This window comes from Alosa alosa, chromosome 17 (genome assembly GCF_017589495.1).
Source record: "Alosa alosa isolate M-15738 ecotype Scorff River chromosome 17, AALO_Geno_1.1, whole genome shotgun sequence".
Taxonomy (NCBI): Eukaryota; Metazoa; Chordata; class Actinopteri; order Clupeiformes; family Clupeidae; genus Alosa; species Alosa alosa.
Genome location: NC_063205.1, coordinates 6,301,152 through 6,321,514, shown reverse-complemented (window position 1 = coordinate 6,321,514; position 20,363 = coordinate 6,301,152). Strand labels below are relative to the sequence as shown.

Genomic DNA, 20,363 nt, shown 5'->3' with positions numbered 1-20,363 from the left:
TTTGCTGGGGGGCACCGTGATTCATGCGGGCGAATTTAGCCTCGTCTTAGGCCAACACATTCTTCTTATCTCCCCTGATGGGCACACACACACACACACAACACACAACACACACACACACACACACACACACACACACTCACTCATTCCCTCTTTGATGAGACCACGCACATACAGACAATTACACAAGTGTTTGTGCACACACACACACACACACACACACACACACACATACATACACACAACAGCACATTGTCTCTCAAATGGTAATATTTGCTCTTATTCTTTTTTATTTCCATCCTCTATATCCTCCCATTCTCTCACTTCCCTTTCTCTCCCCCTCTCTTCTTCTTTAGCATGGACATCCAGGAGGTCAGTTTCAACAGCCCATTAAGCCTGTGTGACGGGGGAGGGTTAACCTTCTTAGGTCCCTTTCATTGCTTTTCTCTGCATGCCTGTCAGTATAATAGGAGTTACATAATATGCGTTTATGTGAGTTTGTTTGTGTGTGAGTGTGTGTAATATAATCCTCGTCTTCTGCCTGTCCAATAACTCACTGCTGCCACCACTTTGTAGCTGGTGCATGCCAGACGGTAGTAGGACCACACACACACACACACACACACACACACACACACACACACAAACACACACACACACACACACACACACACATAAATACAAAAACACTAGCAAACAATAGTGTTAATTAATGATTTTATTTTAAAAAAATAAGTAAAAACACAAACACAAAACCAAATCAGCATGAAATCACTTCAGCTTCTAAAACACACAACTGCTGACTGACCTCACAGACACCCGTAATATGACAGTGCATTTCAAATCCATGGCGTACAGCACGTGAACAAACTAAACATGTACCTGCAGCTAACCGCACACAACAGACGGAGGACAGATCTGCCTCTGAACCCTTTCTGGCCCATCACAGCCTGTGGGGGCCACAGACGCACAGCACACAACAGCAGACAACAGTCCACCTCCACCTAGATGGAAGCCGTATTTAAAATATGCAGATCAAATTTGCACGTGTTTTATTTCACAACAGCAGAAAACCACATGAACTTGAGAAAAAAAAATGAAGTAATCTAGATAATCACTCTTACACACATCATCAGGACAGCGCTCACAAAGATGACTTACATCACTGCTGACGTTACATTAGCACTGCTGGGATAGATAAATCATTTATTTGGATGGCAATGATCTTGCAACACTACAAATGATTACAATACAGCTCTATGTACAATATTCATGATGAAAACATTGCTCAGGTATCAAAAATATCATTGCATTTATTCAAATACATTAAGCAGTTGGACTAGTGGCCACTGCAGGAGATAAAACCTTGGGAGCGAGCAGAGCTGGTAAATGTTGTGGAGAAAGAGATTGCACAAGGACAGAGAGATGGATAAATGGAAATGGATGGAGGAAGGATGAAGACAATGGGCTTTTAGGAAAGCGAGACATCCCTGTGTGGGCACGTCCAGCCCCCAGCTATCCAAGCTGACAGATGGAGACTACGAGGCCCTATTTCTCAGGGTTGTCTGGGCCACCTCAGGGAGGAGGAAAGACATCTCTCTGCTCTCTGCTCTCCAGCCTCATGCCTCACTAGCTAATCTCAGAGACACATAGTATCTCAGCTGTGCCTGTGGGTGACACATACACACGTGCATCCTGCCTGGTGGCCTGCCTCCACATAGCTTTCCTCCAGGGCATGGAAGGTGCAGGAGCCAGGTGTGGCGATATGTTGGAGGTGTCCATGCTGCGCTAGGTTCTCTGCTGAGAAGAGACCAGGGGGCATATTGTACTGTACTGCAGAGACTGGCTCTGACTTGGGCCAGGGTGTGGGTGGCCCCGCAGGCATCTCTACACGTAGAGGGACACAGAGATGGAGAAGGGGTTTTACTTGACTGTGCTGTGAGAAGGGCAGGATGCTATTTGGCTGACACAGAACATGTCAGCAGCTTGAAGGACTCACTCTGAATTCTGCACCTATTCCCCATATTAAAGGCGCTCTAAGCAATGTTGGGTAACGTCACTTCTGTTGACGTTCACACAAAACAGAGAGCTAGCTCGCTACTCCCTCCCCCTCCCTTCCAATCATCTGAAACTCTCCTAAATGCGCATCTTGTTGGTGATTGGCTGGAACAGTTTGTTATGGTCCAGGTTGGTGCAAGTTGTTTTTGTTGCCGTTTTTGGAGCCTGGGCTGTCTGCAGAGACAGCATTTTTTGTGAATTCAGGGCACAGGCAGCTAGCGGATGGTGAGGTGATGTTAGCTGTATGTGACAAAAAATGTTTTAGCTTAGAAACCACGTTACATAGCTTAGAGTGCCTTTAATACACACACACACTATTTTTTAATCTTTTAGTTTTACCTTGAATACAGTGTGTATTTTCCATACACCTGAGAGAATAAAATCTCAGTAGTTCCTTAACTCCTGACCATTTTCTTTCAAGGCCCCAAGCACTCTAACCTCTGAAATTCATCAAACTAAAAAGTTAAATTATATTCTCATATTTTACCACTTACACTACCTTGAAAAAAATTGAATTTCTCTCAGGGCAGCCATTATGCTGTTCTTGCAGAGCCGATGAGGAAGCTGCAGCCTTCCTCTCTGGGGCTGGTGTGATCCTCTACAGTGCTGCCACTCTATCTGCTCTTTAATGCTGCAGCGTTTGACCGCTCCGCACCATGCCAGGACCTGGCGGCCATCGCAACCTCACAGGTCCAACCCCTCCATCACCCTTTAGAATGTTGCGCCCCCTACTGCACCCGTCCAGCTGTGAAGCAGCGTGAGCCATGCGGAAGAAGAGCCACCACACACTTCTGCATGTGCATGCTCTGCAGCTTTGCCGTGAAGCCCTCACAGTCCGGCTTCACAGATAAAACAGAACATGTGCATAATTACATCAAAAACAACGATGATGTGGAAATGTCACAGACGAGGCAGACGAGTGAAGGTGCACGATGACAACTAGTACCAAAGTCAGGTAAAATGATGGGATTACGAACAGTGCATGTTTCTTGTTGAGAAAGCCTTATTTGGACTTCAAGCACAGAGAGAAAAAGCGTGTGGAGTTTAAGTCAGAGTCTTAAGGCAGTGGGGGAGTTGGGGAGGAAGTGGCGAGCTCAGGGGCACCAGCAGGCTCCGCCACACTGGATGGAGCACTCTTTCCAGCTTGGTTGCCACGGAGACTGGTTGAGGTCAAGGTAGGGGTGGATTCTGAAGTGACAATGATGGAAGGTATTTGGCTCGAATGGTCCATGACTGTGCATGGCTGCAACAGAAGAGAGAGAGAGAGTATATTATTCTGCTTTGGAATGTAGATTTCATTAAAGTATGTTTTTTTTTCTTATCTGGCCTGTCAGATTATATTTATGACTTGCTATTGTGAAGTGCAATGCAGTCCTGTGTAGGAAAATCCTTCTAAAAAACTTATATTTTTCAAGTTAGAACTGGTAACTGGTTACAGGTTATTTTGTACCAACATTCTTAAGCACAGTATAACAACAACTCATATTTTTTCATTCATTTCCTTTCAGGCCCTACTTATTAAAGGTATGCCAAACTATTTCTGGTGATGGGGTTCTTTGAATATCCATAATTACTTGTACATAGGAAATGAGGAAATGAAAAAATATATATTCTTAGTGATGTGTAAAAGATCCCTGCTCCAGTCAGGAAACCAGAATCCAAAATGTGGGGCACATTTAATTTGCTGTACACCTACAAAGGAACAACAGGAACTTTCACCCTTTATTCATCTCGGAGAGAGATTAGTGACTGTTTGTTGTGGGTTATATCAGAGACCTGAGGAACAGTGGACCCACTTCCCAGACTTTCCCTTTGGGGGACACAGTGAAGATTGGTCCAAATTGACCAGCCATTTTTTGAGTGAGATGATTCCACCAGATGGCAGCCTAGAGCTGAAATGGTTAAGTACCAAGGACCCTTAAGTTTTTGGAACAGAGATGACATTTACTTAGTTTAATAGTTTGTGTACATTGACCATATTGTTGTTTGGTTAAAACAAAGCAAATCCAAAGCCCCTGAGGCCATGTAGTTCATGGGAAGTATTCCATGTAAAAAACACAGATGTCTGATACTGAGATGATAAGAAAAAACTGCTTTGGGAAATTAATAGGAGAGAAATGTATATAGTAGTGAGAGTCCTGAGAATTTGGTTCAAGTGGGGACAAGGCAGATGTATCAATATCAGTCAGGGGGTGGCGCTAGAGGAGTCTTGTTCACATCAAATCCACAGACAGAGACTGTGAGATTGTTTTGAGATCCTTGTCATCATTACGGATCTTCTTGGAAAATCTGGAGTGTAGCCTTTCATTTCTGGGGACATTTCAGGGGGAAAACAATGCATTTGCTTAAGCAAAAACATCCCTCCCCCCTAAAATAACAAACCAATTTCTCTTTTCAGTGAGTCTCAAAACGTTCAGAGGGGCAACCTTTAATCCATTAATGAGTCTTGCGCAGAGCCATGTCCACAAGCCTCCCCTCTAACCACAGGATACTGACAGAACCAGAGATGAGGAAGACAGAGAGAGAGAGTGAAAGAGAGGAGAGAGAGAAAGGGTGAGAGAATATGAGTCAAGGAGAGATGGAGAGATAGAGGCAGGGGGAAGAGGGATACGATAAGGACTAGGATAAAGAAGTAGAGAGAGGAAATAAGGAATCAGAGGGGCAGAGGGAAAGAGAGATAAGGAGTCTAGAGGAAAGATAAGAGAGGATGAAGGGGTGAAAAAGAGAAAGAGGCAGACTGGAATGAAAGACAGATTGAAGGAGGAGAAAGGGATGAGGAGGAGAGATGGGGAGGCCACGGCAGAGGGGAGAAGCCCTAGAACCTGTCTAATGCCATCTCTTCCACAATTAGTGCAAATGTAGCTGATGATGTCCCCGATAACAGCTCTCCCAGTGGCCACTGAGCCGTCACAAACACTCCCACTCCTCGCCCGGCCGACACGGTGCACACAACCCAGGCCAACTAGGCGCAGGAGGGAGGGGAGGGAGCTGAGAGCTGGAGTCGGGAGCCTCGTTCAAGCATCTTCCATTAACTCCGGCTGACTCCGCGGGTCTTGCATATTTCAAAAGGGTCCTTAGTGACACAGAATACAGAAGACAATTGGGCCGAACACTCCCATCTTTAATGTGGTGCGCTATCCCCCAGTGGGTCAGGGGTGGACGGGTCCGAAGTGCTTATTCTGTGTCCTTTGTCATCAAGCTGATGTGTGCTGCTGCTGCTGACTGTGTTTGGGGAACTCGCTCAGAGACACACTAAAACAAACTCATTCATGCAATAGGAGGCAATCTGCCAGGCAGAGGACAAGCCCTGAAATCAATAGCTGCTAACCAGTGAGGGTAGGCGGCAGGCTACGGGACGTCAGTCAGGGAGACGGCGTCTGCATCCGTCAGGGTCTACAGAGAAGAGAGAAAAGGGTGTGAGGACATGCAAGGTCTGAGCTGATAGGCCATTTGGAAACTTAGAGAGTGATAGATTTTATTAAACATGTGTATTCCATTGGAAACATGGAAACAAATACAAATGATGTGTAATGGCTGTCTCCACGGAACGGCATGTGGGTGGATGCATCCTTTACACTGATGAGGAAATCAGCAACAAGGAAAGACAGTGACGTAAGCGCATCACTTTCAACCCCACTGCCACGCTGGAAGGAAAAGGAATTCGTTTTTTCATCTGAGAAGCAGGTTATCGAACGATGCCCTGAGGATATGGTCAGTCCCGCTCTTGGCCAGTTGCGGGATTATGAGAAGGTCCAACAGATTACGCCGGCCTGCGAGGAAAGTGGCTAATCTGGCAGCGGAGGCTGTGGAGACTGGCCTGGCCAGGCAAACACTGACCCACATCAGCCTGTGGAGCTGAGCCAGCCCATTAGGGCCCAGGGCCTCGTCCCCTCAGTCGGCCAGTGGAAAAACCAGAGGAAAATCAATGTTTCCCACTCACCCCCAACAAGTCGATATGTTCAATGGCTCACATTCATTCACAAAATAAAATGCCGCTTAGAAATCTTCCCACAGTGTGAAACGCTGTGAAACTCTACAGTCACTGTTGCGCAATCTACCCAATAGCCTTAATTCTTCTCGGGACTAATCTGATCATGTATGAGCTGCTACATTTATTCTAAAGCATGTCTCGGTCAGTTACACAACCACATTGACTGGATAAAGTGGTGTTTCCATTTTCATGTATTACGGCACAGAAATGGATTGATTTGCTCTAGATTATTGCCTGTAACCGATACATCTCTTTCAATAGAGTTGTTTTGTGATGGACCACTCACACTGTAGCTCTTTTAAAGCTCAACAAGAACATGTACCTGGTACACCACTGAGACCCACCAATTCTAATGGAATTATTTAAGTGGTTCCAGAGTACTGCTTGCTCATTACATTTATAATGTGTGCAAGTGGATTAAAGTTACTTGGGAGTTCAGAAATGATTTAAGACCAGTAAATATTGAGTGCAGTTGTTAATATTGGTCACACATGCATGGGCACGTGCCATATGAGATGAGAGTAGCAACTCACCCTGATCTGCTGAGACCGGCTGCGGCCCGCTTCTGCTGGGCTTTGGCCCGACTTCTTGTCAGTGGTGCCGGAGTCAAGCCGGTGCACTTTGACCTTGAGCGAGCTGGTGGGCCTCAGGTTGACCAGCTCTGCAGTGTCCCGTCTCGGCACATCGCAAGACATCTGCCGACTGACGGGCCGAGAGCCCACACTGGAGACGTCTCCGTCCAAGTCTGTCCACCCCTGAGTGAGCGCACACACACCCACACACACAATTGAGTTGGGCCAGTGCACTGACCAAAATATACAGACTAGACACGGAGATGGTCAGGGCTGGGCAGGGGCGAGGGCTGAGGGCTGATTCTTACCGACTCGCTGTCGGACACGGAGGAGAGGCAGGGCTTGACGGTGCGGTGGTAGGTGCTGTTCTCGGATGACTGGCTAGTGACAGTGGAGCGGCGGGTGGACATGAAGCTGCTGCTGGTGAAGCGATCTCGGCGCGGGACACACATGATCACTCCCAGCCATGGGATGTACTTAGCGAGGGCTGACCTGCGGACAGAGGGGGACGGAGACCAGAGGGACCAGTGCAGAATTCAGCCTTTTTATGGCATTTATGACAAAGGTATCATCACATTATCTGGTGATTGTAATTATAGTGTGAATGCATACAGTATTCCAGCATGACATCTTTGGGGTGAACTGATTTCACCGTCTCATTTGCAGATATTAAAGGGTTAATGCTAAATGCAAGTGTCATAAGATACAAGTGTACCATGATTAGGGTAATAGTTAACACTTTACTTGACAGTATCGACATAAGAGTGACATGACACTGTCATGAACACATGACACTGTCATGACACATGAAACCTAACCCTAAACTTAACCTCTAACCCTAATCCTAAACCCAACCCTAACTCTAAACCTAACCCTAACCCTAATCCTAACCCTAACTTGTTATGACAAAAACCGAATGTCACTTAATAACAGACCATAACACATGTGGTTTGTGAAGTGTGTGGTAAGTGCTGTTACACTGCAGCTGTCCAAAAGTGGGAGGTGAACAGCGTGCAGGGCTACCAAAGGGGTGAGCTGGGACTCCAAAATTTATTTCTTCCTCTTAAAGGTTACAGTGAAAGCCTGCCTGACACAAGTGTGTGCAGTCACCACACCTCCAATCTCACATCTCTGAATCCGATTGTTCAGAAAGTGCTGGATTTCAAAGCGGAGATTGGACGGCCTGCGAAAGCATCTTTCTTCTCTCCAGGAGAGTGCATAAACACCCAGTAGCTTGCTTGTTAGGAGTGAGTGTGAGTGAGTCACTCTTCCCTGGAGAGGATTATTTCGTTTTCTTTCAAAGGGCAGAGCGCTTCAGACACCTGTACTATTTTTGTTTTTTTGCAATTTTTTCCTCTCCGCAGCCCTGTAAAAACTGATCATGAACTTCTAAAAAAATCTGACACGATGATAGCAAACAGCCCAGTCCAGGGTTCCAAATATTCTGACATCTTTTCATGATTTCGGTGTCTGCTCTCAGCTCTATCTTACACCTGCAACAGAGTAAATTTGGCCTGACATTTCAAGTATATAAAGGAGGAAAAAACAGCACTTAGAAACTCAAGAGCCTTTAGCGTTGTGATAATTATCACGGTTCATGTGTTGCAGAATGGAAAGGTCACACCTTCCCCAGGAATGTTCATTTCTCCCCTGAGCTATTGAAATGCTGCCCAACAAATGTGCATGTTTTCCCTTCGACACATGACGTCAGGCTCGCCTTATGGACCTGACTCCTTATGACAGTACCGTTGCCATATGTGCTTTACAACAAACATGGCCGTGCCGGAGCTGCAGTAGTGTGGCTGGCAGACGATCTGTCAGACTTGGGTCTGCTACATTCCTGTCACGTCTTTGCTTTAACATGTATGATTGTGTCTAAAAAAGCCCAGCTGCCATAATTGAACGGAAGTAAAAGTCAGGTCACTAATTCTCCATTGTTTCAAAAGTCCAGCTGCCATAATTGGTGTGTGATGGTGATGGTGATGGTGGTGTGTGTGTGTGTGTGTGTGTGTGTGTGTGTGTGTGTGTGTGTGTGTGTGTGTGTGTGGCGGGAGAGGGGGAGCGTAATAACAACACACTGTACCTGTACTTAGGATGTGTGATGGCGTAGATTATGGGGTTGTGGATGGCAGAGGCCTTGGCAATCACAGCCGGAACAGAATGAATGTATGGTGTGAGTTTGTCTGCATAGCTAGAGGGAGGAAAGTGGAAGACATGGATTAGACATAAACATGGTGGACTCACAAATGGATGTTGTATAACTCACATGAGAAAAGGTAATAGCTAGCTGAAAACTAGAGCATCTGCAGAAAAACAGGGTGGCCTTGTTCTGATCAAAAACATGAACATGTGGAGATATATTCATACAGGTATGTTGTGAAATAGTTATGAAGCGAGCTGTGAAGATTTCAAATACCCTTGTTTTCTCATTGCATGCTTAAACAGAGAATATTGATTATATGCTCTCATTTTAGTCTATAGAAACCTTTTGGAGGACAAGGCAATGCGCTTGTTTAACTGTGTTTCTAACAAGATTTTCATATAACATATTTTGTAATTTCATGTGTTTATTTAAAGAAGAAAATGAGCTGCCGGGAGAGGTGACAGTGCAGTGGAGTAACCGTCTAAATTTTGTTATCAGAAGGGCAATTTCCGGGCAGAAAACAAAATCATTAAATCAGCAAACAAAACTGCTGCTGTTCAGCCACATCATGCTGTTGTTGATAGTATTATGTCATTAGCATTTGAAAAGATGAAATTGTTGTAATTAACCTACCAGCCAGGGAACTCTATCATTACTGATCAAAGGTAGACAACAGGAACATTCACTCAGGACTAGGTAATGAGGCATGTTTGACACATGAAGGCCTCACATGTGTGACCTTTAGCTGCCATAACACTGTATTCTGACAGAAATGCTGAGTAGCACCCCTAAATGACCTTCATAGGTTCTCTGATAACATTGAGGTTTCATACAACCTTTCAAAGTTCCATAGGATGCTACAAAGAACCATTTATTGGATTATTCGAGGACCTTTCAGAGTTCTACATGGCTGTAACAATGGACCTGCTAAATGGGCTATGTGGAGTTTAGTTTAAGTATAAGTATATATAGCCTTTTGATCCCGTGAGGGAAATTTGGTCTCTGCATTTATCCCAATCCGTGAATTAGTGAACACACAGTGAGGTGAAGCACACACTAATCCCGGCGCAATGAGCTGCCTGCACAACAGCGGCGCTCCGCCAGCAGTGAGAGGTTAGGTGCCTTGCTCAAGGGCACTTCAGCCATGCCTACTGGTCGGGGTTCTACCGGCAACCCTCCGGTTACAAGTCTGAAGCCCTAACCAGTAGGCCACGGCTGCCCCATGTTTAAAACATTTAAGAAACAACCATTTTGACATACCGTCATTTCCCAACTATTAGCCGTGGCTTATACATTGATTTAGCAAAATTTCTGCGGCAGACCAGTTCTTGCGTGAGCATGGCATTGAAAGTAATGGGTTTCATAGCGTTTCTGTGCTGTGGATGCAGGATGGAAACTGAAACTGCTTCGGTCGCCGGGTACGATACACTGAACTTGCAAGCGGGATATTCTTCCTACAGGCAGTAGGGGCGGGCGAGAGAGTCTTCATTCGCCCTGTAATGAGTCATTTAACCATATACCGACTTACGAAGATGAGTAATTAACACGAAAACGTTGCCTGGTGTCCCTTTAACCTCTCATTCTCATGATTGTAAACACTAAACGAGACACATGTTTCATAGGAACTAAAGTTCATATAGGGTTCTATCAACTGCGCACAACTAATTCTGAATTGGTGGTGGGTGATTGCCTCTGATTCGCATTATAGCTCACAACCATAAAGTTGGCCAAGCTTCAACTTTCCGTTTGACGCTCTCGATGCTCAAAACGGTCAAAGCGTGACAAACAGCTTTGCTGCTTCTCGCCGCTGAGAGATGCCGGGTCTCATGGAAAATGAATGATGCTGTAGTCATGTGTGCACAGTAATGATTTCAAAACAACAAAAACTACAACACTAAACGTTTACATAGCGCTTTATCTAATTACTCAAAGCACTTACACAGTGGAACCTCACTTCAACCACCACCAATGTAACGTGTGATAACAGATCGGTTCAATTGTTAAAGGATAAGATGTTTAAAGAAGTTTTAAATAAACAAAATAAATGTAAATAAAAAATTATAAATGAATAGACCGACCCTTACCCAGCAAAGGCAGTGAGTGCCACACACGAGTATGGTGACCAGGAGATGACATACAGGAGGATGACGATGAGGGCCACCTTCGCCATCTTCCACTCGTTCTGCATGTGGTTGGACCTCCTCACGGAGTCTCTCGTGCTCTCCCCATTGATTTTTCCCACCGCCCTGACAGCATACACAAGAGAGATGAGAAGTGACCATGCATAATAATCAAGACCATATTGACCCCATCTGGCAATCATCACCCAATTGATTCTGCTGCACTGATATCTTAATCATTTTCGTCATAAAGAATTGTAACTGCTGTCTTGCGGCTTGTGTAATCTTTCTAACTGTCCCCATGGTACCTGTTGGTGTTGCGGATGGCGCGGAAGATGAAGAAGTAGCAGTACATGATGATGAAGAGGGGGATGAAGAAGACGAAGGTGAAGAGGAGCATGGTGTAGGCCCTCACTGATGGAGTGAAGGTTGTGTAGTCCCACGAACAGGAGGTCATCAGGCCCTCCGGGACATAGGCACCTATAGCAACAAATTAGACCGTATCAACATTAGCCCTGTGTGTGTGTGTGTGTGTGTGTGTGTGTGTGTGTGTGTGTGTGTGTGTGTGTGTGTGTGTGTGTGTGTGTGTGTGAGTGAGTGAGAGAGAGAGAGAGAGAGAGAGAGAGAGAGAGAGAGAGAGAAATAACACAACAAACTCACTCCATCCAAAGAAAGGAGGCAGACTCCACAACATGGAGTAAATCCAGGCTGCTGCCAGGATGAGCAGGGATCGTTTGCGGGACATCTTCCCAATGGACGCCAGCGGTCGGGTGATCACAAAGTAGCGGTCCACTGCGATGACTGTGAGTGTAATCATGGAGCAAATCCCGAACAGAGCCCCACAGAACGCATAGAACTCACAGGCTGCCAAAGAGGAACAACAGAGGCACGACACTGAAACCTCATTTCTCAAACACAGAGGCACGACACTGAAACCTCATTTCTCAAACACAGAGGCACGACACTGAAACCTCATTTCTCAAACACAGAGGCATGACACTGAAACCTCATTTCTGAAACAAAGAGGCACGACACGGAAACCTCATTTCTGAAACACTTAGGCACGACACTAACACTATCTCATTAGGTATTCATTCAGTCATTCATTTTTTATTTGGTTGATTAAGCAGACAAAATATAACACATACAATACAGCCTCACTCAGAATAATGGTTATATTATTATCGGAGTTGGTGCTAATTTAATGGGGCAAGCCACAAGAAGATAGCCTACTAGGTCGAGATACTACCCATATGGAGCCAGGCTATCTCCACCTCCAAGTGTGATTCCTTCCTCTCCTTCAAAACCAAGATCATGCATAACCAACTGGCCCATAATTCTCCCTCCCTCAACCCTGGACCCCCACTCCCCTCCCACCCTCCTCCATCCAAATCACTTTCTATAATCACTCCAATCACTGAAGCTGAAGTCCTCAACCTCTCCCCTTGACCTGATCCCAACATTTCCTGCTCAGGCCTGCTCCCCTCACTCTCTCCTCTCATCACCAACATAATCAACTTCTCTCTGGCCTCTGGCATTGTCCTCTCCCACATCAAGCTTGCTGCCATCACTCCCTTGCGTGTTTGCGTGTTTGTACTTAATAAACCAATACAACATTTGGCGTGAGGTCACAGCGTTTGGGTTCGCGCGCTCACAAGGTTTGCGAAAAGTATAGGCTACAGGCTAAAACACTCAAGGTTAGAGCCAGGGCATACGACAGGATGAAGCGTGGAAATAAAAGTAGTGTGTTGGACCATTTCATCTAAAAGAATGACACAGATGTAAGTTGCAACTTGTGTGATACAGTGCTTAAAGGACAATTCCGGCGCAAAATGAACCTAGGGGTTAATAACACACGTGTACCGAGTTCGACCGTTCGCTGGGATTTGTTTTCATGCTAGTCGAATGTGACCAGTTTTATTGCAAACCGCTGCGTTTAACGCTAGCCTTCGGGGCACACGTACAGTAAAAAGAAATCGCTATTTCTATACCTCTAACAAGGCTCAAAATAGCACCACACTTACACAGTAGCATAATGAGGGTCTCTACATGTAAACCGAAACATTGAGAACTTTGTAAGTGTACAGGCAGTTTATTAAAAAGAATCACATTACCGTTCACGTCTGGTTCACATACTGGTCACATTCGACTAGCATGAAAACAAATCCCAGCGAACGGTCGAACTCGGTACACATGTGTTATTAACCCCTAGGTTCATTTTGCGCCGGAATTGTCCTTTAAATATAGTAGCCTAGTAGCACATCGTCTATTAGCGGTTTGCACGGCGTGTCATCAGATCTGGACGTTGCCATATTGGAGATACTAGCCTCATTAGAAAACATTAGGCACTGAAGTAAATCCCTAACATCGTCAAGGAAAATGGTTAATTATTGCCGTGTTTTAGGTTGTACCAATAGGTCAGACTGAGAAAAACATCTGGTGTAGGTATCGACTTCCAAAAGTTATTAAAAAAACAGGGAGAAAGGAGAATAATGCCAGAAGTTATCAGAGGAAGGGGGGCGCTTGTGGTTGAACTTGGTACTTCGTCTCCCTCACCCAACTCATATGGATCTGCGCTGCCAATAAACTGTAATTTCTCGAAACATCGCGCCTTTTCTTGTGGTCCAAGTCCTGCCCTATATTCCTTTGCATCTTAGACGCATTTTGATTAGCTTTTCTGTTGTTTAGACACGGCTACAATCACCTAAGATATCCAAAGTGCATAATACTCCATTGTACTTCATTCACCGAGTATCGCCAATATGGCCGCGCGTGCTGGGTTACCATGGTTACCGGCCAGAATGTGACGTCCGTGCAAACCCCTAATGATGTATCACTTGAAAACGCGACACCCGCAAGCCAAAGCCAACCTACCGTGTCATCTATGCTAGCTGGTAGGAAATGTGACAAACAGCGCCCAGAGACTATTACCCAAAAGATATGCGGAAGGATTGAAAAAGACATGCTGCCCCTTGACTTTGTAAGCGGTGAGGGCTTTCTAGAGCTTACGCAATTAATTAAAGAAAAGAGTTGTTCTGTCCGCTATTAGAAGGTTAGACCTGCCTTGGCCGGTGCGTCTTTTACGCATTCTGAAGGTGCTTGTTTTATCCATTAGTTTTATCGTGTTGCAGTCTATTAGGCAACATTCCGCATAAGATGGGCTTAGATTTGGAAATACATTACATCTACATTTCAGGAAGTATCATCAATGGTAACAGATAAGGTGTTGATGATCATCAGCTTTCTTTATTATTGTTAGCACTACCTCAAACTAAAGCGGCGTCTCTTCGGAGCTGTCATTTTCTTGAGTTCAATGTTTCAAATGAGCTTCTAACGCTAGACAAACACCTTTATTTTCAACGCGATCACCTTGTACCCAAACCATTTCGAAACTAAGAAGCCATTTGTCCTCCGACAAGCTCCTTGGCGGCGCGTTTGCGGGACTCATGTTTCGCGCTGTAGGGGATTTAAAAAAAAGTGACGTGAGTGGAAGGGCGGCGATGCGACAGAGTTGCGAAATTGCAGGCCCGGCTCGAAATGGCTGTTATTTCAAATAGCGTAGCATATTCTAAACTAATCAGTTAACCGGTTTCAACCGGCTAATGAGGCTCGGTGGTCGGTCAACAAAAATTTTTGTTTTCGCCATCCCTAGTCTGGACCCAGACATCCCCAACAACTACTGCCCCATCTTAAACCTCCCATTTCTGTCTAAAACCCTGGAACGAGCTGTTCAACTACTCAATTTCAAACTCACAGTAACCTCTATGAACCATTCCAATCTGGCTTCCGCTCCAAACACAGCACCGAAACTGGCCTCCTCAAAATTCTTCCTGCTGCTGACTCCGGTCTCCTCACCATCCTCATCCTTCTAGACCTCAGTGCAGCCTTTGACACTCCAACACTCCACCCTCCTCTCACGCCTTCAGCACCTAATTGGTAACTGGCTCCGCCCTCACCTGGTTCACCTGCTATCTTTCTGACAGACACCATTGCATCTCTATAATCAACTGCAAGTACTCCACCACTAACTCATGGTGTCCCCCAGGGTTCAGTTCTTGGCCCCCTCCTTTTCATCCTGTACATCCTCCCCCTTGGACAGATCCTCCGCCAACATGGCCTCTACTTCCACTGCTATGCCTATGCCTAATGCTCTACCTCTCCTCTACCCACTCCACCCTCACATCCTGTCTCACTGACATAAAATCATGGATGCAAGAACGCTTTCTCCAACTCAACTGCAATGAATCAGAGATTCTCATAATTGGTCCAAACTCCCTCACCTGACATGCAACAAAATCACCAATAAACTTCAATACGTCCAGAACTCAGCTGACCCCCTTTCACCCTATATAAAACTATAAAAGCGTATTTGAGTGTCTGTAAAAGCATTATACAAAATAAATGTACTATTATTATTAGGGCTGTCAAAATAACTGATTCATTTTGATTAATTAATTTGAGAAAAAATAACTGAATTTAAATATTTAAAATACTTTCACAGCAAAAATTATATATGCGATTAATTTAGATTAATTAATCACAGAGTATGTAATTAATTAGATTATTTTTTTTAATCGATTGACAGCCCTAATTATTATTATTGTTGTTGTTGCTGTTGTTGTTGTTATTATTAGTAGTATTATTATAGTCTGGCTCCTCTCAATGTGTTTACGTTTCCCTCAAGCCACCAGGATGGTGCACCAAACAGCAACAAGAAGGGATGTTAGTTTTACTAATCGAAAGTGGCTGTAGTAAACGGTAGTAGCAACACCTGCAAACATAAAACAAATTGCAGTCAGAAGAATGTGTAAATTTACCAGCAAAGGTAAATATGTTGTTTCTTTACTGTCAATGTGATTTATGATCAGCTTGTAAATGTTAGGTGAAGTAGGAAGTAACTGACTGTTCACAATGCACAATGTGAGTGAGTCTGGTGAAACCAGGCTAACAACAAGGCACTGATTCTTACATACTGTAGATAACACAAAGATACATCCTATACACAGGAAACAACCAAGGGTGACGTCTCAGGAGTTTGCAGGGAGTTGAGCTGTTTTCGCTGTCCAATACCATCTGATTCAGCTAAAGGGTCACAGCTGGCCTGACAGCTAACCCTCTCAAGTGGGCGTCTTTTACCTGATGAGGGTCCGACAGCGCGAAGTGACGCACCAATGATTAAATCCAGTCTGAAAGCATCAAACAGTGTGCAGATTTAGCCTCGCTTGGATGTGTTTGCTTTGATCTGTCACCTGTCTTTTTGTTTCGTTTGAGATTTCTTTTCTTTTGATTGTGGATGTTTTCTTTCTGTTCAGCACTTGGCACCTACACAGACAACACTGAGTTACAGTGACATTCAAACTTAGCATTAGGCAAAATGTTGATAAAAAAGACATGATTGTCACAAGGAACATGTTATTATGTCATATTTGTTAATGTAAAAAGGGCTTAAAAGGTTACTTAGCAACCCCTAAGCACCATCTAATATCAGTATAAGTAAACACATAAAGAAACAAATAGATAAATATGATCCTAGAGATATTGACGGATTGAAGAAAATAGGTTTATGTATTTACTTGTCTTTGTTTATGGATTATGTATGCCCTGAGAGAGTCCCACTGGTAAGCTCGGTCAGGACTATTTGAGGAAGAATTCTGTCTTTCCTGTGATGGGCGTGTGCCCACTTTTAGAGATAAAACAATATTAATTAAAGCCTTTCCCTGATGGTAGCCCAGGAAGTGATTAATACTGAAATGGAATGAGGCACAGACAATAACACAGTGGGAGATGAGAAGCTTGGAGGAAGACAACTATGGGGGGAAAAAATGAGAGCAGAAGAGTTGAAATGAAGGAAGGCAAGTACTGTAGATAGTGCACAAAGAGGAGAGAGTGACAATGAAGGAAACAAAAGGAAGAAAATCGGGAGGCGGGAGTGAAAGAGATGGAGAGAGAGAGAGAGAGAGAGAGAGAGAGAGAGAGAGAGAGAGAGAGAGAGAGAGAGAGAGAGAGAGAGAGAGAGAGAGAGCAAATAAGTGACCTGGAATCAAAACACAGGCAGGATGGTAACCCAGTAACGGTGGGTGCCTCACTTCTGGGAAGAGACCATTAGAGGATTAGAATGCGATAAAGGTTTAGCTTTGTTCAAGGGATTTCTACTCAATCAAACAAATGAGGGGCGAGTGTCTGTACAGTATGAGTGTGTGTGCGCGGACTTGTGTGTGTGTGTGTGCTTGTGTGTGCGTGTGTGTGCTTGTGTGTGTGCACATACGTGTCTATGTGTAGGTGTATATGTGTGTGAACATGTGTGTGTAAGAGAGAGAAAGAGAGAATGCCTTGCTTGCATCCATGTATAATGTGTGTCTGTCTGGAGTATGCGCCATGTGTTTGACCATATATGAATGGAGAAACTGTTTGGGCCCTATTTCAGCGATCTAAAACTCAGGGTCACTGGCGAATAGCTTAAATACAGGGGTACTAGGGGTTTGTCCAGTCCACATTCGGGATGGTTTTGTTATCAAATGTCGGGCACTTGGCACAAAAAGGCGGTTCTTATGTTTCTTAATCAGTCATGGGTGTGTTTTGGGCGTAACATCCTTTTAACCAATGAAAATGACATCTGTCATTCCCTTTGACAGCAAGCAGCGCAACTTCAAGCAGCGCATCAGTATTTTGATATTCAGCGGCGCATTTGAAGTAATCTCCTTGCACCACGAGTTATTCCACTAAACCATGCTTTACTAAAACCTAGCAGAGTATAGCCTACACGGATCTGCACTCGTCTATTATTTGAACTCATAGGCAAAGTGAAACTAACTTCACCGTGGTGTCATAGTCAACGACAAAACAGTTATACACAGTTAATTACTTTCACTATTGACTGACAATGGGTTACCATCGAAAACACTTATCCCAATAATGTTCTAATGACTGAATAAAAAAACCTAAGGACATTTATCCTGCAGAGGAGTTGCCGCTTACATCTCGTGACAGTGCGTCTTCAGCTATGCTTGATATGCATCTTTCGCTATAGACCAGGTTTTTCTTGGTCAGTGGCGTAATGCTTTTTAGATGATGTAAGATAGTGATTTTTAGATAATGCACCAGACCATACCTTAGGTCATTAATTGCCACACTCCTGGGTTCATTGTTTAATAAAAGAGAAGCACATAGCAAAGAAATTGTGTGTAAGATAGAAATAAGCTTTGCGTTGTAATAAGAATACGTTTTGCACTGCGTTTCTGATCGTCAAAATAGGCCCTTAAGGTTTCCAAACAACTGACATTTAAATACAGTGCTGGTGGCTATGCAAAGGTTAAGTGAGTGGAAGACAAGTGAATTTTGATTCATAATGCTTCAGATCCTGTCCATATTCTCAGAGTGTTGGGGTAAAAGTGTGAGTTTCTAGAAGGATTGCAATGCCAACCAACCATAAAAAAATAAGATAAAGGATAGACAGTAAAACTGTATAACCGTTCTGTTTTGAATTTACATGGACCATTTCAGAAGACAGTCATGAGATTATCTAATGAGTTGAGGCACCGGATCATGGTGTCTAATCTTCTATTCTGAGGCCAGAGAGAGGTCCTTCAGTCACCTAGGAGACCCGAGCCAAGTCAATAAGATAATGGCCATAATGGAAGGCGATGAAAGGAATTAATATCGCAGGCTTCCATATATAGCCACTGGCGTACAAATGTCTGTGGGTCAAATATGTGGCCATGAGTCTGCAATCATGCTTCATAATCTTCAACTGCCCAGGGAAGCTTTCAGGAGAACTGCACCACATGAAAGGTCATGGAGAGAAAGAAACTAATTAAAGAGAAGTGTAAGGGCAAGACAACTGGATAGAGTGATAGATATATAGATAGATAGAGAGGGAGAGAGGAGGGGATGTCTAAACATGTAATAGTATTTGTGTTTACTACTACAAAGCATTGCATTACACATCAAGACAAGAGCATGGTTGCTCAAATGTCATATCACAAAAAAGGATGAAGTTAGACATAAACTTCATCTAACTCCAAAACGTTGGACACCAAAGAGTTCGGGTGAGGCTGACAGAAAGAGAGCACGATGACTCATGAGTCAGTGCTGAAAGATGAGCTCTTCCTATTGTTCACATTGGTCCCTGGCACTCTACAGAGCTGTGTTGGTCGCACCACTGTTTGCAGAAATGGTAGAGATTATCAAACACTGTTCAATTCTGCTTTGACAGAAGGATTGTAGTTTGCCACCTTAGCCTAGCGCCCAGCAAACCTTTTAGGGGTTCAAGTAGAGAAGCTGTGCATGGGAACACATATTGTTTTTGTTCTGATTATTCTTCCCTATTATTATTGTTTTTCCGCAGTATAAGTGTAAGCACTACAGTGCTTGCCATTTTGCTTGGACCCCAGAATTACCGCTTGTGGTTATGTATTACTATTACCACTGCTTTATTATTATTTGATGTATTCTTCATTTGTTTTGATTTTATTGTATTTCTTTTGTAGGCATTTTGTATATTATTACATTATTATTTGTTATTTTGTTATTACTCATATTTAATCATTTGTAAAGCACTTTGGGTCAACCCTGTTGTTTAAAATGTGCTCTATAAATAAACTGACTTGACTTGATTAGTCAAATGAGTTTCCCTAAAGTGAAAAAGACCAATCCCTTCACTTACATGGCATCTCCATCTCCAGCATCATGAAGTCTACATTGGGCACACGAAGCAAGCATTTTGCCATTCTAGACAAGGCCAAATAAAGTTCAGTCTAGTCCACAGGAGAGGACATACTCTACCATTACACATTCTGACAGCTACTTAATGGACATTAAATCCTTTGTTGACAAAGAACTTCTGCACAGAACTTTTAGTGAACACACAACATACAGCCGGTCACTGTCAAGGCCATAGGGAATGACGTCATGGGTTGTGATGGACTTGAAAGAGAAACTACTGTGCAAGTTCAAGCTTGTCTGAGTTGATCACTTAATTCTGTGTAAAAGCCTAAGACGACAGGCTTGGGGCACACACACAAAAGGAGCCTGGGACTTCCCCATGGAGGGGACATCTGAGGCCTGCGGGAGCAGGAGCAGCAGGTTGCAGATGGACAGCTTCTCTACTCTACCTTTCTCCCCAAAGACCCAGCGCTTGTGCATGCTGTTGACGAAGAAGGTGGGCGTCTGCGTGATGCACATCAGGAAGTCTGCGATGGCCAGGTTGATGATGAACATGTTGGAAGGCGTTCGCAGACCTCTGCTCCTGCAACACACCACACACACACACACACACACACACACACACACACACACACATACATACATACATACAATAGACGCGTGAGAAGTTTAAAAACATGGTGTGCGTGTGGGGGTAGTGTAAAGTGTCTGATAAGGCTTGTGATAAATCATAAATAAATCGTGTGCGTTTGAAGCTGCGACTTTCCTCCCGGGATCTCTCTGGCTGTGAGGGGGAGCAGCACCCATCTCTCTGCCCG

The 20,363-nt window shown here is 44.2% G+C and overlaps 1 protein-coding gene across 1 annotated transcript in view; it reads right to left on the bottom strand.

Moving 5' to 3' along the window:
- Positions 1–703: 703 nt before the first annotated feature.
- Positions 704–20,363, bottom strand: part of opn4b (opsin 4b) — a 30,544-nt gene continuing 10,884 nt past the window's right edge. The window contains exons 3-11 of the mRNA XM_048267832.1: positions 19,995–20,128; positions 11,545–11,748; positions 11,193–11,364; positions 10,849–11,010; positions 8,705–8,812; positions 6,930–7,113; positions 6,583–6,804; positions 5,387–5,451; positions 704–3,301 (exon numbers count right to left, since the gene is read on the bottom strand). Of these exons, the coding sequence (XP_048123789.1) occupies positions 5,407–5,451; positions 6,583–6,804; positions 6,930–7,113; positions 8,705–8,812; positions 10,849–11,010; positions 11,193–11,364; positions 11,545–11,748; positions 19,995–20,128 (1,231 nt within the window). The 3' untranslated portion in view covers positions 704–3,301; positions 5,387–5,406. The remainder of the gene's footprint in view (positions 3,302–5,386; positions 5,452–6,582; positions 6,805–6,929; positions 7,114–8,704; positions 8,813–10,848; positions 11,011–11,192; positions 11,365–11,544; positions 11,749–19,994; positions 20,129–20,363) is intronic.